This window comes from Oenanthe melanoleuca, chromosome 2 (genome assembly GCF_029582105.1).
Source record: "Oenanthe melanoleuca isolate GR-GAL-2019-014 chromosome 2, OMel1.0, whole genome shotgun sequence".
NCBI lineage: Eukaryota > Metazoa > Chordata > Aves > Passeriformes > Muscicapidae > Oenanthe > Oenanthe melanoleuca.
Genome location: NC_079335.1, coordinates 39,478,757 through 39,501,551, shown reverse-complemented (window position 1 = coordinate 39,501,551; position 22,795 = coordinate 39,478,757). Strand labels below are relative to the sequence as shown.

At 40.6% G+C, this 22,795-nt stretch overlaps 1 protein-coding gene across 1 annotated transcript in view; it reads right to left on the bottom strand.

Annotated features, from left to right (window-relative positions):
- The window catches only part of ALKAL1 (ALK and LTK ligand 1), a 34,425-nt gene extending 14,384 nt beyond the window's left edge, over positions 1–20,041 (bottom strand). The window contains exon 1 of the mRNA XM_056482782.1: positions 19,744–20,041. Coding sequence (XP_056338757.1) covers positions 19,744–20,041 — 298 coding nt within the window. The remainder of the gene's footprint in view (positions 1–19,743) is intronic.
- Between the last annotated feature and the right edge of the window lie 2,754 nt (positions 20,042–22,795).

Below are 22,795 nucleotides of genomic sequence, written 5' to 3'. Positions count from 1 at the left end.
GGAGGTTTGCTTACTTTCAACCATGTCAAGGTGGTTTAGTTAGCACAGAAAATAAAATATTTGGTGATAAAAGTGATAATAAAATCTTTCAAATGTAAATTTCTAAAGAATTTTATAAGTTCCCAGAAGAATTGAAGCAACAGAGATGGAATTCAACTAGAACAAGATAATAATAACGAAGAAAAGTGATATGCTAGGAAGATGAGTGAATAGAATGACATTTCAATGCCAGGATTAAAGTATCTTCAGCATGATTGTCCCAAATATAAATGAAACTCTAGAAATACAGTGCTTGAAAAAAAAAACCAAAAAAGAAAATATATTCAAGAACTTGATGTCCAAAAATATCCCTTCTCTGCATTTAATCAACATACATAACTATTCCTACAACTTTTAGAAATGGATGTACTGCCTCAGTTTAAAAAAAAATAAAAAGAGTTTTGCTCAAAATAGAAAACAGTTCAAAGAGCAAAGATAAGGCATCCTAGTGGAGATAAAATTGTTAATGTTCATTTGATAAGATTTCAGTGTAGTGTGGAGTAACTTTGAGAATCACAGAAAAAATACCCTGTGAATAAAAGGAGCATGAAGTGTGTGCTCAGAGCTCTGCCCTGGCTATAACTGCTAGAGGCAGAAAGATGAGGCCACCTCTGTGGGCAGCTGTGACAGGGAACTGATCCCAGCCCCTGGCTGGGCACTTCCCACTCTGAGGTTTCAGGGTGCCCAGGAGTGCATCTTCTCCTCCTCAGCAGCAGTAACTCCTGTCCTCAGTACCCCAACCAATTACATTTCCTCCTCTCATTATTACACTTCAGCTGTGACCAGATTGCACAAAACTCTTACTTCTGGGCCCAGGGCTGGACAAAGTCCTTACCTGAAAATCTGAGGACGTCCAGCAGCTTTGGCTAGGCTGGAAATGCAGTATTTTATATACTGATGTGCCAAGGTTACCAGAATGTTATTCCTTGTTTTTCTGTACACGACAGACATATCAGTATAGGTTGAAATGTTCCTCTGGTTCCTCATATGGTGTCTCAAACAGCAGGGAAACAGAATATGCACTTTGTTGAAAATATGTGACATTTTTATTCCCTATTAAGTGACCACAAATTGATTCTGAGGTCCTTAAGAGTGCTCAAAATCCTTGGGATGATTTTGTGGTTGTATTACAACTCAGTTCACGGCCTAATAGACTTAATGCTTATCCTACTGCAGTCTCCCATAGACTAGGGAATAAAAACAACCTTTGTGCAACAAGGAGCAATTCCTTCCCTCATTATCAACCATAAATCATTACACATTTTATATTATTTGTGTAAGAAATAATTGCCATATGAGAAAATATCTACTTAAATGATGCATTCTAATTCTCTTAGACTACTCATCTGCAATTTCTAAATTTGTAAATAAACTGCATTTCTGCTTTTGTTTTGTTCTTTTTCTTCTGGTTTTCCACAATTAAAAGTTTGACAATAATTTCCAATTTCTTAGTAATTTGTTTGTTTATATACCCACACACCAACTCACACATCCTGCTCTGACACACTGAAATTCATTCCTTTAGACAAGGGAAAATATGGATTTCTGTGGGCAGTGCTCTGAGAAGTCACTGTGTTACTACTCCTGTTAGAGTAACACACACAGTTCTCACTAACTGAATACTTTTGTTTTGAGGCTTTGGTGTGTACATGCTGAGCATAGATGGAAAATGAGTCAGTGCTCCAGACAGACACATTCCTTTCTGGATGTAATATTGCTGCTTGAAATTCAAAACTTACCATATTCCTCCAAGGGTTGTGTAATGAAGATTACAATAACTTAGGAAATTTCTTCATTTTCTGTCACTTTCTACTCTAGCAAGTGAAGAATTATCTAGTATCTCAGTATTTTCTGATACTAGAATATCAATACTGCTTGGATTCACAGAGGTAAGGGTGTCTGCTCAAGAGAAAATCAGGAATTAATATATCACTGCATACCACTGCCATCTACTGAATGTAGAATATGCTGAAAGTACTCTTGCATACCTTCCTGCTCTGAGAACAGAGTTACCAGGCTTCCCATTCCCCTGCCGAGCAGGAGCCCTTTCAGCTCCCACAGCACAAAGTATACTCCAGAGCTTAAGGGTTACACAGAGAGTGCAATTAAGAATTCATAATTAATGCCTTGGTCGATTTATTCTCTCAAAGAGTAGACATAAACACTGTTCTAATCTCTTTGGATTTATTTGCTGCCCATAAAATTTTTGTTTGGCATCATAACTTTATTTATACAAAAAATTGAAAAGCACATTAGTGAAGTCCTAAAATACTAATTCTGCTCCCACATATAATAAATGCTTCCATGTTTAATAATTTGTCCAGACTGGAAACAGTGCTCCTAAGGATACTAAAAACCGAGTGACTTGACATTTACTTGCCTTGGTATTCATTCCAGTAATATTTTTCTGATGTGAACATGGCAAATAATACTCCTCTTAAATACAGATTAATTGATATATCTTCAAATTCTCCCAAGCTTCGTTAAGAACACAATAGCTGGTCTTGTATATATCAAATTTTAAGGTTTTATTCTGGAACATTCACCAGAAACTTGAGTAATGAAGTGGGCTGTGACATCAGGCAGTTTAGAAATGGAACAATGTACAAATAGTACAATGGAATGACCCCAAAGAGAAAGCCTACCAGGGTCTGCTTTCATGATGGTTGATGAAGTTTACCATGGCAGCCACCACTGTAATGAGTATTGCACTAAAACAAATCAGTGTTGCAATTAGCTAAAGATGGGTGTAAAAGGAAGCACTAGCTTTCAAAATCACAGTCTGGCATTTAGTCACGATTTCTATTTTTGTCCTCTCTTCAGTCTAGAGTCAACCATTCACTCTTATCCCAGAATGTCTACTCACATATGTCCCACCTCTCTTATTCACCCTTGTAAGTCTTATCTTCATCAGCTGCTCCCTTAAAACCAGGGGGATTAATATCCACAGGCCATTCAGGAGCATAACTGCAATCAATTTGGTTCTACTGAAACTGCAGTATTGCAAATGGAGGGCATTTGAAAAAAAATGAGCAAATTATTGTACAATGGGATTCCTAAAACTGACAAAAAAACCCCCAAAACAGGTAAGGACACCTAAAACTGTAGTAAAATGTGGAAGTAAGCCCATTAAAAACATACAAAGAGCAAAGGCATACAGCTTTCCTAGTTCTGAATGCTTAGTTTTTGTCTGTAGATCTATGTTTATATGTCCTCATCAAATTTGTTTGATGGATTGACACCTGCACACTACAGATGCAAATAAATTTGAAGTATTTCAAATTTCTCATTATTCACCATTTGCTTGGAATGTAATATTCATTATTTCTTTTAGGATCTCTAAAAATAGTATTGAATTTCAATTTGAAGTGCTGCCTTTTTACAGTGACCAGAGTCAAATTCTGCTCTCACTGATGGTTGTATACTCCCTTTCACTCAATGACATTTCATTCATGTAAACAGTAACATAAAAGATGTGACTAGAACTTTTCTTCAAGAATAAAATTTATCTCTAATAACTGATAAACAGGCAAGAGAAGTCTTACATTAGCTTGGCACATTCCAGTTATTTGAAAGTTATGAACAAGATTCTTGAATGTGCTTCCCAAAATAGCAGATAGCTGGATTCAATAAATCCAATAGGCTTCAGCCAAATTATTCTAAGTGGGAAATATCAATTTTAATTCAAAATAACTATCTCTATATTTAATGTTATATCTTCCCCATTGGATCATGGCCTATGAACACCTAAGAGGGATAATTTCTCCTTAAATCCCTACTACTACCTCTTCCTGGAGTCCTTCTGATTAAGTCCTACATCTTACCTAAAAAAGATACAAGCTCATAAACAATGAACCAAAACATGTTCTTAAACCTTGAGAAGAAGTACATTTATTTGTCATAGTGTTTTACCCCTAAATCCCCCATTCTTTGTTTACTGCAAATCATTAAATGGAGTTAGTTTCTGAACTAATTCAGTTTGCTTACTACTATATATGAAGCAGTACATGGGATTAGAAATTAAATGTCTCAGTCTCCTTGCCACATTTTTGGCAAATCTTTAAGTAACACCCTACTGATTCAGCTCTAGCTTTTATGAAAAAGCTCCCCACTACCCAGGCCCTTTTTGGATGTTTGAAGCTGTAAATCATCACTGTTTTTAAGAAAAGCAAACGAACTTTGGTGTACATCATGTGATAGATAACTTTTAAAGCAGTCCATTTTTTTCAAGTTTCTCTTTCTGAAGCACCAGAGCCATAATTGTGCTGCTGTCTCAGAAGGCGTTATGTGCTCATTTCTATTCTAAATTTATATTCTAAATTTGTGCTCATTTGTATTCTAAATTTTCCTCACTGCTGCAGTTTTTTCTCCATTCATCTGTGGTAGAAAATGAATGAAGTCTTTTTTGAGAAAGCAAGGCCTTCAGTCCTGTAATCCTTGTACCTCTCCATTAATGAGACATAATGAGAGCAGATTGCCCCAGTCAGGGATGCTGTGCTATTGCATCTAGGATCAGTCTTGCAAGCACAGTCCATCCCAAGCAAAATGTGGGATGGACTGTGGGAAAACTGCCTTCTTTCATGCAAGTACAGGAAGGAGAAGTGACACAAAGTCCTCTGAGACAAACTTTTGGCTACAGGTTTTCCTATGTTTCAGTTGAAAACAATTTTTCAATAAAACTTACATAAAATCAGATTAAATGTAAACAAAGCAAACACATATTGATTTTACTTGACCTTCCTTATTCATTTCATTGTGCTGCTAATTGGAAAGAATAAAGGAGTTCTTTCCTTTCCCAGCTTTCTGACTTGCCCTCCAGAGACCACCTTTGAGACAGCACAACTGTTCATGCAGGCTCAGTTTCCCACCCTCCTTGATCCACATCACCGTATCATTGGAAAGCAGAAGCACCTGTGACAGTGCAAGGGTGGGGACGGGAAAATTCATCCAGATGTAAGCACACAAAACAGGAGAAACTGGCATAGGAGTATTTGGTGTTCATCTTCCATCACTTGGAGCATTTTAATGGGTACAAAACACGTTCCTTATCTTTACTCATACCAAGGTCAGTCCTCCAGAACCTATGGATGGCAACATCATTTAACCAAGGCCCTTCAGCAGCCTTAGAACAGAAGAGGTTGACTTTCAGTCAGGGGAGGATTATACAGATACTTGCCCCACTGTTCCCTGTCCCTGCCCTGCTCTTGCCCAGCCATTGCCCTTTGCCTTCTCCCCTCCCTCGTGCTCTGCCTGGCCTGCACACCTTGTCTGGACTCAGCTGAGCTGCGAGTGGGAGCAGAGTGACAGGAAGAGTTGGCAGTCGTTGCTATGAAGACAATTAACGGCATGAACAGTAATTCCAGGGAGGCCTTCCCACCTCAGCACAGCCATGACTATTTACAGCCTGGAAGGGCTTGCCAGCCACCAGTTCAACATCCTCTTAAGGGCAACAGATTATCCCCAGAGCTGGCTCCTCCACGACTGGGCACTGAACTGAGGGAAGGACATAACCTGAAGCTGGAGGGAGATAACTCGCTCAAGCTACAGAAGAAACATTTAATCATGTCTGAAGTGTCAGGATAGGTGGACTGGGAATGGGGAAGATAGTTTCTCCTGCTGGGAACTATTCACGTTTTTCAACACTGGGAATATTATGTTCCTCCTCTTCCCCTCAAACTTTGATTTTTCTTTGATTAATTCAGCATTTATGAAGGAAACATAATCACTCACTAAGTGCCTAGACACTGTATTTTCATTTCACAAAAAAAGAAATCACAGTTCAGTTCTTGTTAAAAACTGCTGTAATGGTATTTTCATCATCACAAACTTGAAGAAGCTGAGCCCTAGCTGCAGTATGAATGCAGAAACGAGCACATAAGAACCACCCTGTCTAAATCAGAATATTTCCCACAGCATCTTCCAAGTATGTCCAGAAATATGATAATAAATAATTTCTCTATGCTCTGTTCCTTTGCAATATATCAGTTACATGCTGTACCAAGTCATTCATCATTCAGACAGAATTTGTACAAATACATGTCAGTCTATAAATTGGCTGTAGATGTTTCCAAACATTTTTTTCTGTCACACGTTTACCAGTGCTTCACCTTGTCACTAGTACTATGTGAAGGATCTTGGCCAGATCATGGAAATGTGCTTCAATTGCACATGTGAAGTCTTCTCCCAAAACCATCCCCTTCTTCCTGAATGTAAGATTGCCAGCCAGCTCCAGGTAATTTCATTTTAGTTGTAACTAAAAATTCCTTTCAAGTTTTCAGGTGCTACTGTCCTTCTGTGGATAGTTTCCTCACTCCTATAAAGCCTTCATTATTAAATTGGGGGGGAGAGAAGGGTAAATAGGAATTCAAGAATACTAAAGGAAACATTCACTAGTGTAAGATTAAAAGTAGTGAGATTAAAAAAAAATCTCCTTTTATTCATAAAAGTAACAAACATCTCTTAGATGTTCATTACAAGAAACAAAAAAATCTCGATGAATTTATATGTCTTTCAAAACTACAATTTCCTGAGGAGATATTTATAAGTTAATGTCTTTGAGCAGGGGAACAGGTCTAATTTCAAGATTGGAAGAGCTGTAAGGCAAGACTACAATAAAGGGAGGAAAATAAGTGTACACCTCAAGTGCAACTGGCAACTGTCAGAAACCACTGTCTGAATGGGAAGTTCCAACTGCTGTGGTTACTGACAGAATCCATTGTTTGAATGTCAAATTTTTGGAATAAAAATCAATAGCAACTAAGGAAATTGATTTTGTTTAGAGTCTTAGCTTATGTTTGCAGCAATAAACCACACAGCAGTTGTGTAGAAGCAACTCTTTGGATTCCCAGCTGGTACAATTATTCTAGGAGCTGGTGTTCTCTCAAATAACACATTTTTGGGGACTGAAAAATGCTGGAAGGAGAGTATGCCCTGATTCTGCTCTCCTTGATTTCAACAGGAGCAAAACCAGGTCCTCAATCTGTGTGTAATTCACATGATCTACTTAGCTAAACAATTAAGTCACAGCTCTGACATCTGATATTTATTTTAAGTTCTTTGAGCCAGATTCTCTTCTCTGAGCCAACCCTTTTTTTCTGTTCTGGTGGTACAAAGGGTATAACAACCATGGATTTTCCCAGCTGGAGATTCTACCAGCATGAATAACTCTATACCTGTCTGGCAAAATCAGCTTTCTTCTTATTTCCCTCTCTATTTCACCCCCTGAATTTCTACCATACTGTTATGAGAAAGAGTAAATTACTCCTCCTGGGCTACATTCCTCATTACCATGCTTCAAATATCCTCAGCCTATATACTTGCCTCTTCAAATTAAACCTATATGGTCAATTTGAAATAATCCTTAGGCTATTGTAACTGAAGCAAAAGCAAAGTTTGTTCTGGTTCTCCTTCTGGGGTATTTCAGAAGACATACAACAGAGGATCCTTCCAAGGTGTGTTACCAGAGAGGAACCTCAGCTCTAAACCCATGTACTCTGGGTCACTTCTATCTGTGCAGGCCATGCTTAATAATTTAATTATAATGCAAGGTCATCCCTAAAGAGCCTCAATCCAAGCATGCCAACTTCTTAACCCCCATCTCCATTCTAAGAGAGGAGAGGCTGTGTGAAAGAATAATCTGAAGAAAGGTTCAACTGAAAAATTCCACATAATCTGAATAGAGTGTTTTTCAACAATTGCCTGAGTGGGGAAAGTTATGGCTCCTTCCACATTATTGTAGGGGATGAATGCACTGAGAAGACCTTTAAGTGAGGCTATTTAATGGAGATGAAAAAAATCAGGGTGCAGTTTAACACTGCACTTGTTTGAGTCTAAGCAACGATGCAGTGTGGAACTGATCTGCTGGATGTTCACAGAGGGACTGCCTCCTATGTGTGCTGAGGGAAGTAATGGAATAATGCCAAGGCTTTGTGAAGGGACCACCAGTTATTCAAACTTTATCCACACCCTTGAATATGTTCAGACTGCCAAGGAATTAGTCGAGGATCTGAGTCCAATCTCAAGATGTGCTCGCATCCTAATCCCGTATGCCTCTGCTAATTTTTGATTAACTAAAATCTGTAGCTCTCCACAAGTATATGCTGGTCCATAATGTAGCCACAGCTCTTTCCCAGTGCCACACAGTGGCTTCAGTGTCACAAGCAGATATTTTCACATTATTAGACTCTAATTCACATCATTAGACTCTGCCTTGGACAGCTGAAGTCATTGATTTCGGAGGCAACTGGAAACTGGTAGCAAACAGGTTTATCAAGCAGCAAAATTAAAAAAAAAACAAACAAAAAACTGGACTAAGTGTGGAAAGAGTGGTTTCTAAGAAGAAACTAAAGGTCTGCTTAGGCATCTCACTTTTATTTTACTGTATCCCCTTTAGCTACCATATAGCTGTGCCCCATTTCTGGGGAGAATTCTAAAGTGTGAGTTCCAATGAACACTTACAATGTTCACCAAACAGCTGCCTACCACATTTATCTTCCAAATATAATGGTCTAAAAAAGCAGCCCAGAGCTTCATGCACAGAGATTGTTGGCCAAGGAAAAGAGTCAACTTGGGAGGTAAACAACATCAAAGAGAGCAACATTCAGAGTGCAGCAGCCTCTCCTGATCCAATGCTTTTTAATCAGCCACTTTCCAATAATTCATTAAGACTTGAACAAAGAGATTGAAGCATTGGCTTCTTCTAGGGCTTCAGCCAAGCGTAATGAAATTATACCAGGATATATTTACAAGGTTGGATACCTTGAACTCAGCTGTAATTATGTTTATTAGTAATTCTTCAATAGCTGCTTGGAAAGCATATTTGTATCAGTTAATCCTTGCCTGTGGAGACCCTTATATTAGCTTGGCAAAAGAACATTAAGAAGGATGGATTTTTTTTTTTCCTCTCAGCAAATCCCTGTTTCCATCAGAAAATACTTATTCTATCAAGAAATAAGCAAATTGTAGTGTATATGTTTAGTTTTCTGCTATTACTATTAGCAATCACTTTAGAAAACAGTTTAAACTAGAAAGGATAAAGATCTAGGTTAACATATTCTGTTAAGTTTTCATTTGAAATATGAAAAGTTATTTAACAGCTATACTTTGCATTATGAGACTGGAGCAGCACCACATACATACAGATAAACAATGTGTGCATACTTCACCGTTTATCTTTTCTTCTCTGTCAGAGATGTGAACATGTAAAGCACTAAAATACATATTATTTTGAAAAGCAAAGAAAAAAGTCTCAAAACTATCACAGATCTGATGTACGAGTTTAAGCAGAAGATCCCTCTTTTTAAAAGGAAGTCTTATAAATAGGATGGCATGTCCCTCAAACAGTTTGAATGAGAAAATGTAGGGTATTATGAAACCCTTGCTATTTTGAATACTAAGCCATGAATATGTACTTCCCCCTTTCCAAGAGGAAAGATGTATTACAATACTAATTGTTCATTAAGCTTACAAAAGGGTAATCCACTGAAAAAAAATGAAACACATAGGAAAGATTGGTTGAACTATTCAAGGCATTATTTACTGAAGCTATCTTTCCCTATTCATAGCTTTTTTTTCTGTAACAGAAAACAATTTTCAATAATTCATCTATCAGCTAGTTGGAATCACTTAACTATCAAGATAGTTAGGATGATATTTCAGATGAATCCAGAGATTCCAAGTTATGCCTGGAAAGTTATTGGAGGGCTCCTGACTGAAGGCAGAACCACACTTAGAATGAGATACAGAGACTACATTTCTGTAAGGATTAAGAGGAAATTCACTTTGTGCAATTCTGCAGGACTCTATGCAAAGCACTCTGTTTTAGCTATCATGGCTGCTAATAAATGTAGATTCTGGAATATTTGCATAAATTAAACACAAGAACAGCTGCAATACATCAAAGGCAGTATATGAACTAGTTGAATTGACTGAATGAAAACTGATGACATGTGCTTAGCTGCATTACAAGCCAAACTCAGCACTGACAAACACAGGCAAACTCTATTGGTGTGAAAGGAAATAGAACTGAGTTTGCCAGGGCTTAATTAGACCCTGTTCTTTTTTTCTAAATATGAATAGGCTCCAGGTTGATTGCTGTGCAAATGGTAATGTTTAACTGTACTTTTCCTGTGCTTATTTTAGAAATGTTTATATTTCTTTCTGAATTAGAACAGATACAGAACTGTCACAAATGGATTAATAAAACACTATTTCTCCATTATAGATACTTTATTCTAAACTACTACTTTAAAGATGTTCCCAGTGATCATATGTCAGGTTTATACTCAGACTAAGGTCATTTTACCCTATCATAGGTACAAAAGGAGACTGCTTATAAAGTGTAACTAAGATCAAAATATTTTCTGTGAGTGCTACATATAAATTAATCAAAGATAGTGAGCTACTTAGACATATTAATATTGGAGGTTTTATCTTCAAGGACCATTAAAAAGTGTAATACAGATGCAAACATCCATTTCAGTGGGCCAAAAGGTGCTGAGTAGAAAGAGCTAACCTTAAATAAGAAATCAGAAAACACTTTCCATATTTTGTGACTGAATAACTTTAGTATTTCCCCGACTTTTGAATACCACTGTCACTCTTATAATATTCTGGCATTCTGAGATAGAATGTAACTGCAGAGAAAGTGCTACCCTTAATATTTGAGAGTTTTTCTTTTTATTCTAAATTAACACTTAGCATATCTGTAGCACTTAATCTCCAGATTTCCTCCTTCTCTCACTCCTTGTTCTGACAGGAAAGAAACAGCTATCCCAGCCAAAAGTAAAGAAGGAGAAGCAAGGCTTTTCTGGTGCTGCTCAGTTCTGGGACACTGGACTTCAGTATAAATGTGTCATCTGGATTTGTTTCAAGGATTTTGAAAGCCCTGACTGCATCTTATATAAATGGTCCTCCATATTCCCAAGCAGCTGAATCACATCCAGGCATGAAGTGCCTCCATCATGTAGGTAATGCAGAGTCACCCTGCTCATGAGTAGATCTGAGTGTAAGTTTGCTGTACCTTTGCCAGTCTTAGCCACCCAAATTATTTATTTCGTAGTAGTCTCTTTCTGAAAGAATGAAAGTTGCCTGATATTTGGAAAAGTGACTTGGTACTGAAAAAAGGGGGAAATCTGTATCTGTTCTCTTCATATACAAAATAGCATTTGATCATATAATAATGGGAAGCCCAATAGTGGGCTTTGCTAATTTGCTACTGACCAAGAGGTCCATTCAAACTTTAGGTACATAGTACCAAATGCAAGCAATTAGCCTGCTCTAGACTGCCTTCTGACCTAAGAGATTTCCCTGAAGGCCACTAGAAATCCTCCTATTATGTCTCAGCCATAACTCTTTGTTTACTGTGTAAAAGACAAGTTCTGAAAATCGGTTTCCTAAATTTCCTAAATTGAAACTTCTGTGACAGCAGAGAAGTCCCTCATGTCTTAGGCATGCTATGTCATTAACTGACAAAGAAGTAATTACTCTTTCATGATTAGAGGAATAAAATCACAGCTATCTCCTTACTTATTTTAATCCAATGGGATTTAAGGGTTTTACTAATCCAGAGCATACATCCACTACTGCCACATATACTGACAAGAATGCATTTTCTAACACTTCATTTCAAAGTCATCATAAAGAGCACAGTTTAAGGAAGAAAAATTGTCTGACTCTTTTCCAGTAGGGATTTTATTTTGCTTTTCACTTTATTTTACAGGCTTGAGTAAAAAAAAAGAGAAAACTATTTGAGTAGCAAAGCATCAATTAGATTTGTGCTATGGCACTCAGGATGCTGTCTAAAATCTGCAAGGGACATGACAACAATTGCTTTGCTGATGTAACTTTAAATGTTTTACTTTAAGCCAAAGACAAGATTTCAAATCATGTAATAAGACAACATGTACTAAAATGCAATTGAACCAATTTATTTCAATTGAGAAAGAAAAACTTAATAGACTTTAAAAAACAAGAAGAAACTTACAAAAAAGAAGTTTAAATATTCTTAGCATTCAAAATTGTGCCTTTACCATGAGTGGTTTTTCCTTGGCTACATACATTTTAGCTGTGTGTTTAAAAACAAAGTATTAGGATCAAAAAGTAGCCACAATTTGTAACTCCAAACAGTAATCTCCTCTGATGTTAAAGCCTATACTAAAGAAACACATTTTTAAGAACTGTTTGGTAAAATCAGTGGAGCTCTGCACATGAATGATTTTTTTTTTGCACAAGCAGACAAAACAAAATGTTGGATAGTATCAAAATGGCCACTAATCAATCAAATACTTGGATTCCCCATGTGTTAAATCTTGTTTATAACCTAAAGAATTGTGCCCTCAGTATGCAATCAATATTTAATTAAGCCCCTCACTAAAGCAACTGTTTCGAATTGGCTGACACTAAAAACCCACAAACCTTGAGTAAACAGCCTGTAGGACTTACACAAAAGTAGTAATCTCTAATTCACAAGTGACAAAATGAAGCAGTCATCCTTAAATTGAATAGAAAAGCCTAACCATCAACCACAAAACCAAACATAAGCAGGTGACTGAGCTTTGTTTTTCTTCAGTACAATGTCATCTGAATGCATGTAAAGAAAAAGAAGATATTTACCATGACTATTACAGTGTACTTATTTGGTATGTTTTAAAATAAGTCTTACAAAATATTAACATAGGATAAGTTTCCATTTCAATTTTTGGGTATTTTTACTTCTGTGAAATGTAGAGATGAACCTCTGAAAATTTTAGTTTTATAGAAAACAGGTGTTAATAAGGAGGATATGTTCCCCCTCCAAAAACTACTTTCAGGTCATTTGGAGAGATCTTTAAGAATAAAATTTTCCCAATGCAGACAGTGGCCTTACATATACTTTAGGCATGGAACCAGTCACCCCCCTCTCTCGGCAGCCTTTCAATGGCTCTTTTTGTAGCTGGATCACTTTCTTGGGTATCTCATTGATTAGGAATTTTGGCTTATAGCTTTCCACAGTGACAACTACTTTGCAATTGTTTTGCTGTGTAAAGCACTTTGGAAAACATAAACCTTTATAAGTCACATAGGTAACTCTGAAATCACAAGTGCGTCTAAAACATCACATCATTCTCATGCAAATTGCCCTCAAATCTCATTAATTAAAAGAGGAGTCTGTGTGCTTAGATGTATGGATGAATGCATAATTCTCTTTTTATATCTTTCTCCCTGTATCCATACTTATTTAAAAAGCAACATCATCTCCACACTTGAAGCAGTGTATTTTCAAGGCTATATATCAAACAATAAATGCATTACAAAGCCTTATACCTGTCCACTGCCATTCTCCCACCTCTCAGAGGCTTTCCCTGGCAGACTAACACCTGAAATAACAAACCACAAAAACACAGAGGCCTGCCATTCATTCTTGATAGAAAAATCAAATTGTACATAATGTAAAGAAAAAAACACACAAAATATATCACTCTTCACTTTGCTCACAGGCTCAGGACCAAGCTAGAGTAATACAAAATTCATGCTGCTCCTGAATTACAGGTAGTAATGCATGCAGATCTACTTAAAACAAAACTTCTGTTTTCTTTGCTATTCACTTCACTGTATATTGGAGAAGTCCTGGTGTACTTCAGGCCCAGTCCTGGTGTAATAGTGAAAATTCTAACATTCACATTTTTGGGGCCAGAGCTGCACACATTAGTAATTGTGTCATGATAATACAAGTTTTATAAAAATATGGAATAGAATTAAAACAAAACCCAGAAGATCTCCTCTTACTGATCAAAGCAATAGCTCAACAGAAAAGCTTTTCCATATGCTGACATCCTGTCTGGCTCCTGGGACAGCACAGTGCACTCTGAAATGTTTGCTGCTCAGGGTACTGCAGCTCAATCTCTCCCTTTTTGTGCCAGGACAGCACAACATCCCAGATGTGGAGTGTCCTTCACTTGGATTAAAGGGAGTGAGAGCAAAGCCCCTTGGAGACCATTTTGTTTGAAGGACTGCTCTGGTACTTCACTAGATTTTAGGTCTCCATGTATGCAACAAGTGTGTTTTATCTTTGCTCATTCCCTCGTCAACTCTCAGGGCTGGTCCTTGGGTTTGGTATTCTCCACCACGAACTGGAAGGCTTCTGTCTCACCCTAGATTTCAGATGCCTTTTGTTCAGTGGCCCTGCTCTCATGACTGGCAGTTGTATTTGCCAAACACAGAGTATTGCTGTTAAAAGTCATATTGCACAATGCACCTAAAACCCAAGCAGGCAGGGAAAGGAATGCAGCAGTGCTGTGACAGACCACAAAGCCATCCTAACCATGACTGACCCGAGCACTGTGCATAACTGGAGGAATACACAACCTCTGCAGCCTGTGGGACTTCCTTTCACCAAAGCAGATCAAAGTCTGTCCTGCTCACTTGTATTTTTTGGGTGGAACCAACACCTAGCCATGGTACAAGCAGAGATAATGGTTATTTCCAATGAACCCTCTGGGACTGTGAATTTCTGTCTCGTGGTGTGGTGAGGTCCTCACAGCCCCTCTGATCCTGCCTTGGAACCACTGGGCTGCAAGCAGATTGCCCATGGAACCTTCACTCCTGCCAGCACCCAAGCCAGTTGCCCTGTCCCAAGGACACTGCCATATAGATGTTCAGCTGAGAGGAACAGTATTTGATGATTCACGACATTTGTTCATTTATGAGAATATATTTTCTTTTAACCACTTGATTGGGAATATACAAACTTAGAATTTACTTCCAAATCATGACACCCTCATTAAAAAATAAAGGAAAACAAGCCCCTTACCTATTTGGAATATGGATTACATTAATCTTTCAAAAGCAGAATATACTTTCCTGGTTTTGTTTCAGAAAAGCCTACCTACCAACTTGCCTGTAAAAATAATTGATTCAGAAATGTCAGTTAGAGAATCGGGAATGATTACCATAAATCAGAAGAACTTTTTTGTGTTTTTTTAATGTAACAGTTATTCTCCTTTTAAAACAGTTTCATCCACTGTTTTGCTAATTTCTAAGATAATGTGGTTTTGGTAAATGTGATTTTAGAGAATGTAATATTATTAACTCTCATCTTTTTCTAAGTCTCCTGAATGCCCAGCAATTCCTATTAACACAATACAGTACAAAAAAAAAAAAAAAAAAAATAAAAAGCTATCTTATTAATAGGAATAATAATCAGATGAGGCTTACAAATAACTCCATGTTATGTCCTACCATACATTTTAATTTCTTAGAGACAAAGTTTACATCCCCCAATTGTCTCCTTTTTTATTCCAGTACTTACATTCACTGAAGTAGTTCAGCATTAGCCACAGCAGGTCTTGCAGAATTAGGAACTTCCAGCTATAATTATCACTACACTTACAGGAGATGTCTTTAAGTGAGGAAAAAGAACAAAACTTTTCTTATGCCTTACATAGGATACAAGGGTTTGAAACCTCAAAGATATCTTTCAAACCTAATTCATGATGAATAATGGTTAAACTGCCACTATGTCATAGGACAACTTACAGTTTTCTGCTGCTGATGTGTAAGAAATTTTGGCACAAAACTCAACTCATAAGTGCAACCTCAAAGTTTAAATATTTTGAGGGCCAAATTCCCTTCTCTGATATGTTATTCTAAATCTGAAGTAGATATGCTCAGGAGGCTAATTTGAACATACTCATAAACTCAGAGCAATATTTATCTTCATTCCTTCATGCTGGAAAAATGACTATTCAAAATGGTTTAAAATGTCTTGTTGGTCTCCCAGGACAAAAGGGAAATTTCAGCCCCCTAAAGCTTGTGAGTTTTGATAGCTCCTTTCTCCAACATGGTGGGCAATATGTGAGGAAAGAATAGTCAAAGCAGGTTTTTTATTTCTCAATATTTCTTTAAAGCTAATTACATGGAAGCTATTCTGGTTTTGAGGAAAGTGAATAACTGTAACAAAGAAAATCTAAGAAGAATGACAAACTATTCTAGTTCCCCTGACGTGACATCCAAAAATAACCTGAAGCTGAATCTTCCCTTTGTGAAAATGCATGTCTTCTTCACAAAAAAAGCTGACCACAGTTATGCATCAGAAGCAGAGGATAGTTATAAAAAAGATTATCCATTGAAGAGCTTTCATGGCTAAGCTTAAAAAACTTTAAGATGCTTCTTAGTGAAAAAGAGAAATCACACTCAAGCATAGAAACTTCATGGAAATCAGGCAAGTAAAGGATGTTATGACAGAAATTTTAACTTCACTGGATATAATAACTGAAAGGAACAACTTGTATTTTTAGCAACATCCTACCAGGAATCCTAGAAAATATGAAGAGTGCTTTTTGGTTTGTTGGAATTTCTTCTAAAGGTACTGTTCAAAATGCTCACTATCATTAATCAGATCACCAGGAAAAACAGGGACAGATCTGTGTAGGATAAGACTTGTGAACATGTAGGGATAAAAGAGATAAGAAGTTAAGACACCCAAAGTGATGGTGAAACTGGTATTTCTATTGCATATGTGAATGTCCTGGGTCATACAAGAACCATGACACAAATTTTCTAATGGTTAAGAAGCACATGACATGGAATATATGGAATTCCCCTGGTCATTGAGGGGCAGGAAAGACCTAAAGAGTCCTTTCCAGGCAGGTCACAGCACCTCACTGTTGCACACAGCTGGGCAGGTTTGAGTGTCCACTATTTCAGGCATGCCCCTTTGCTTTGTGACAAAAACACATGAAGTAGAGCACTGCTCATCCCCATGGCATAGCTCTGGCCCAGGACCTGCCTGTGAGCCACCTGCAAGCCACATCCAGAACACGTCACAGAACAAAACCACTCTTGCTTTCACATCCTCTTCATGTATCTAAACAATGTCTGACAGGTAAGTATTTTGCTCTTCTTTTTCCTGCCTCACCAAAGACACCCTCTGGGTGCTGTGCCTTTCCATCACAGCCTGAGCTAGATGAGCAGGACCCCAGCAATCTAAGGAGGAGGTCCCATCCTCCTCTCAAAACTCATCCCCAGACATGTGCTGTAGCCACGTGCCCTGTGCTGCCCCTAGAATTCACCCAGCAGTGCTCCAGGCCAGCTTTCTCACTATACAAATAGCTAACCAAGCCACTAAATGAAACAGAAGAATGTGTGGAGGTGCAGCTCAGTGAGTGGTTAGACTAAAGCCGGAGTTCTGAGAGTGAGGGAATGAGAGAACAGGAGGAAAAGCACATTTCAGTCCTCCTGCTATTCAAGTCATTGATAATAAAGAGTAGCATCCTCAGAAAAGAAAAGTAGGAAAAGAGAAAACACACAGAAATTCTTTGTCTTGCATTCTCTGTTCTGTATACGGCATTATTCCGGATCCTTTTTATTTCAAACAAAAGAAGTAATTAGCTACTCAATTGTCTTTTAAATCAGACACTTGGGTTTGATTTTCAGCAGCTTCAACAGACAATCAAAATACATAACTGCAGTTTCAAATGCTCAGCTGAATGCAACAACTTTCTTTTCTGAGGGGAAGATAAGACGTTCTGTTCATCTCATGATCAGGTACTACCAGCTGGAGTAAAAAGCTGCCATTAATGTGTTGGTGACAGGAGTTATTAAAAAAGTTAATTACTTGCAAGAAAAGCCCTGTCACAGTCCTCTATACAAAAAAAAACAAGTACATACCATCATGACAGGTACTAATTTGTATCCTTGGTATTGGTAACAAAAAATGAGATTAATATAAAAATTTTACTATTATTTAAATTGTAAATCTGCTCTTTCTAGGCTGGATAGACAGCTACCTTTGTGGCTGCCCCAAGGACACTGTACCTACGCCAGGGATGACTGGAGAATTTCTCTAAGGATGTTCATCTGTTCCTTTTGTGTACAACATAATTACAAAAAGTAATAACTAACAGAAAACACAATCTTAGTGTGTATAATACTGACGGATTTAAGAAAATTCCCCTTCGAATTTACATAAATATTATGAAATATTTGTGCTTTCTATAGTTAAATAGAATTGTTTATTTAAGAGTAAACATCTCAAACAGGAGAGACTGTTGTCCAAAACAGAATTTTAATTCAAATCACCTGATAATTGTAATTATTGCACTAATCATTGCAAAGTATAAACCTGAGACTAATTCCAGGTTTATGCTACTCTATATTTCATTCTCTTGAAAAGAAGAATGTAAGCCTTCATGCTATCTGCCTTGAAAAGATCATTTTACTGTTTTCTTGGGCCATAGCACATAAAAAATTCCAGCCACAGTAAATAAACAGTTATAACCGGTCATGCTGATAACCTGCAGCATCTCCAGTCAGCACACAAATCCATGGCAATCTGGTTTGGGCTGGTTTTCCATAACTACCAGAGACTTAACAGTCTGAAAAAGCAAGGGGAAACCCACTGGGACAATACAACCCCTTACAGATGTACAGTTCAATACCTAGAGCAGATCAGACTGAGAAGCTTTCAAGGCCAGAGCACTGATTACTTTTTCATTGATAAATTTTAGCCTGGTTTCCTTAGAATGTGCAGCAATCTCCTGTTCAAGTGCCATCCTACCAATCAGCTATTCACCTATCAACTTCTGAATCTGTCACTCAACTTCAAGTTTTTCCAAAATGGGGTTTAATTTAATTTAAAACAGACTAGTGAACAGAAAAGAGTAAGTCTACCACTGAGACATGAGAAGGGCTGCATCTCAGCTTCACCCATTACCAGCCACCAGCCACAAGGGCGCTCTCCAGGGACACAAATCCCTAAGAAACCACACTTCCTTGGGCTTCCTCAGTTTGGTTTCTCTCCACCAAGGTCTGTGGCAGGCAACAAGAGGAAAATATTAGTGGGCTACAGCCAGGGACAGTCACTAGATTCTCCCTTTTTGCAGCACTGCACCATCCTAACTCACACAAACCGCTCAGGCAGTTCCACTCCAGGAGGAAATGTTATGGCACAGCTCTGCATGAAGCCTAGCAGTGTCAGTCTCCTGGACAAGGACAGTGTGACTAGCACCGGGCAGCTGTGCTTGGCCCTGAACTGTGTGAGTATCACCGGGCAGCTGTGCTTGGCCCTGAACTGTCCCTGCTGTCACTGCCACGCCTGGCCCTGCCAGTGCAGACGGCTCCCTGCCCCAGTCTGAGCATCCTCCGAAAGGGGAAACCAGACCCAAGCCCAGCTCGGTCTGGATCTTCCGCACCTGCCCTGAAAAACTAGAGAAGTGCATCACAGGGGAACCAGCAAAGTTGAAGAGGAAGTTTAAAGTAGGTCCAGAGAGCTGTCGCTCAGATTGGCCATTTATCCTCTTTGTGCAGATCAGAGCAGCCGTCCTAACTAAGACTGGGGAGAAAAGGGGCTCCCCCCGTGCAGAGTGTAGGGAAGCTGGAAGGCTTGCTCTGCGGGGCTGTACATCGATGCTGGCCGCAGGGTGCCGAAGTCCCAGTGACCCTCTCCTCCCTTCCGTCCCGTATATCTCCGCAGCTCCAGCCGGGCAGCGGCGCTGGGCTGTGCTGCCTCAGCGGGGCTGCAACCCAGAGGGACAGAGCCCCGATGGGAGGGCATCCCCCGACCGCTCTCCCTCGCCAGCGCCGGGATGAGGAGCCGTCGGGCTCGGCCGGGGGCTGGCGGCAGGGACGGGACCCGGGGCTGGCGGCAGGGACGGGACCCGGAGGGGCGGCAGGGACGGGACCCGGAGGGGCGGCAGGGACGGGCTGCGGGCAGCGCGGCGCTCTTACCTCCGTGGCGGGCGGCGGCGAAGAGCCGCGGGGGCGGCGGGGCGGCGGCGCGGGGCTCCGCCGGAGGGGCACTGCCGCCGCTGAAGCGCCGGGAGATCACCCGCTCCCTGCGCGGCGGGCGGGGCGGCGGCGGGCGGCCGTCGTCGCCCAGGGCTTGCAGGAGGATGTCGAGGAGCGCCCCCCGCTCGGCTCCCGCGGCGGGCACGTCCCTGCCCTCGGCGCCCGGCGGCGGCGGGGCCGAGGCCAGCAGCAGCAGCACGATGGCCGGCAGCGCCTGGCGCTTCTTCGCCCCTCGCATCTCTGCGGCGCTGGGAGGAGGCGGAGAGCGAAGGCGGTCAGCGCCGGGCCCGGCCCGCACCCCGGCCGCCCGCCCCCCATGCCGCGCCCGGGGCAGCCCGCCCGCCGCTCCCGAGCCCCGGGGACCCGACGGGCCGGCCCCGCTGCAGCCGCGGTCACTGGACGCGGGTTAGGGAAGGTTATTGACCCCGCCGCACACATTCGCGGTCCGGGCTTTCGCAGGGATTTGCCCGGCTCCCTTTGCCCCTGGAGTCCCCGCGCCCCGGGCGCCTCCTGGTTCTGCCGGCCGAGCCCCGCGATGGGCCAGCCTTGTCCAGTGCCCCGCCGGGGCTCCGGGGTGCGAGCACGGACGGCAAAAGGATGGAGTTCAGTGAGAGGAGAGTTACAGTGGAAGTGCCGCAAATCAGGGTGTAAAGGGCGAAAACAATTACCGCAGGCTGGGGCTTCGAAAGCAGCGCTTAATGCCCTAAGTAAGCTATTCTAATTATAGAAAAGGGTAGGATTAAGGGGGAGGGAGGGAAATTCAGTTATTTACAAACGGTTTTCTAGTTGGCCTGCCTTGCAAATCCTCTTGGGCGAAGGAGTTAATCGGAGCCCCAAGGGAGCCGGCTTTCCCCGACGGTGCCGGGCTCTCCCTCCGTCCCTCCCCGCCGTGAAACCCGGGCAGTGACCGGGGCACGATCCGCTCCGGGCGGCCCCTTACCTTAGGCAGAGGCGAGTCCGGCTGGGCGCTGGGTGCTCCGGGCTGGGCAGCGAGGGGCTGTGCCGCCGCCGGAGAGCCCGTGTCCCCGCCGAGGCTCCGCCGGGCGCGGAGTGGGGCGCTCGGAGACGGGGGATGCGCCCTTCAGGGCCATGCGCTTCTCTTATATAGTCCACACCGGCGTACTCATTTGAGTACTATCGACTTTAGGTGGGTGGCAGTCGATGGAGACACCTCTGGTAATCACTCTTGGGCTCAGAGAGGGTCTTTTCTGACAAACTTCCTCCTCCCCGTTTGTCCCCCGGTGGATGGCAACTGAAAGCTGCGTTTGAAGTGACTCTGATCTATTTGCGAAATTAGATTTCCCTGAAGATTGGGGAACGCTTACTAATAAAGCTGCCGGCTCAAGAGATTAAGATGTGCTTTAACTTAGCGGGATTCCCTTGGGAGTACAACAAGGAAACTATTTAATTCCTCCCTTTTTTATTGAACCAAGAAACAGTGAGCAAAATCTGAAGTGTCTGTAAATTTGGTTCTGTTTCGATGGCAAGGAAAGTCTGTCTTTGGCAGGTGAATTCACAGACTGTGAACCTTGTAAAAGTTTGCTTTTTCAAAACAACTGTTTTCATTTTTGAAATGAAACTTAATGAAAAGCTTATAGAAAAGGTGGTGACCTAATGAAACCATTAAACCCACAGGTTAAAATCTTGCCTCCTAAAGTCCTGAGTAAATCAGCCAAAAATCAGTGAATAAAAACTCAACTTTCAGAGAGCAGCTGTTTGCTTGATAGATTGAAAAGCAATACACATTTTTCAAATTATACCAGATAATATTTTATGTTGGTATTTTGCAAATATAACTCTTTGTCATAAGTTACCACGTATATTTACCTAATAAGAGTGGGAGAAAAAGAAAAAAATTTTGTGATATCTTTTAAGACGTGAAAATGGGGAATTTGAATTTGAAAGAGATTTTAACTATTCTGAATCTGTCTGGCACACAACATTTCTCTATGAACTTTGTCTCTTTCTCCAAACTCCTTCATTCATGCCCTTCTCTGGTTGTCTCAGCAGCACACACACTCCGAGCTGCATCTCACGGGGACTGTGAAGTGATGGGAACCAGCTTCTTCCCCACATCTTCCTCTGCTTGGGCTATCTTCACTCACCTTTGGGGGTGTGATCCCACAAAGATCGGAGATCAAACCATGTTTAACTAATAAAGGCTTGCAAAGGGTTTTATCATACAAAAACTTTTTTTAGATGTCAGTGTACTGCACTAGGTACACTGGTCTGACCTGTGGATTCCCAGGATAACTGAAGCAAGGTGCGATTCTCTTTCTTGCTAGTGATTTCCTGCTTTTACATCTTTATTGAGGGCATACAAGGAGTTTACCTTTGTCAAGATGATGGTTAAGTTCAGTGAAGAGGGAAAGGGGAGCAGTAATCATCTGAGAAGTAATGCAGCATATTAATTAACCAGCTGCAAAATAAATCCCAACTTTTCTCTCCATTTGCTTATTTGTTTCTATTCTATTCTTATTCTTTTATTTTGCCCTCAGAGACACATATTGACACCACAGAATGGGACTGAATGTTTCCATGGAACCTACCAAAGTATTGCCTTGACTAGAGCTCCTCTGCCCAAATTCATTACTAATCATGGACAAGGTTTACATCTTCTAGACCTGGGAGCAGGTGGGAAGGAAATCCATGTGGCACTGTTAAGACAGAATAATTTTGCTGCTCATAAGAACCCCAAAGTCTTTATTGGGTGTCTGTTTGAGGCAGCTAGCAGAATACTCATAAGGATTAAAAGCAGCATTTCAAAAGGCAAGCAAACAGTCCCTCTTTTCTCACCCACATCTCCAGAGAAGATCTAGGTATTCTGCAGGCTGGCATGCCTGACTATGCAATCTTGATGGAAACATCCTGGAGCTGCCAGTTTGGGAAATTTCTAACCCCTTCAGCAAAGATTCTCAAATATGTCACCCCCATGCAGTGGGCTCCTAAGATACAAATGCTGCTACAAATACAAAGGCCATTAAATTTTGTG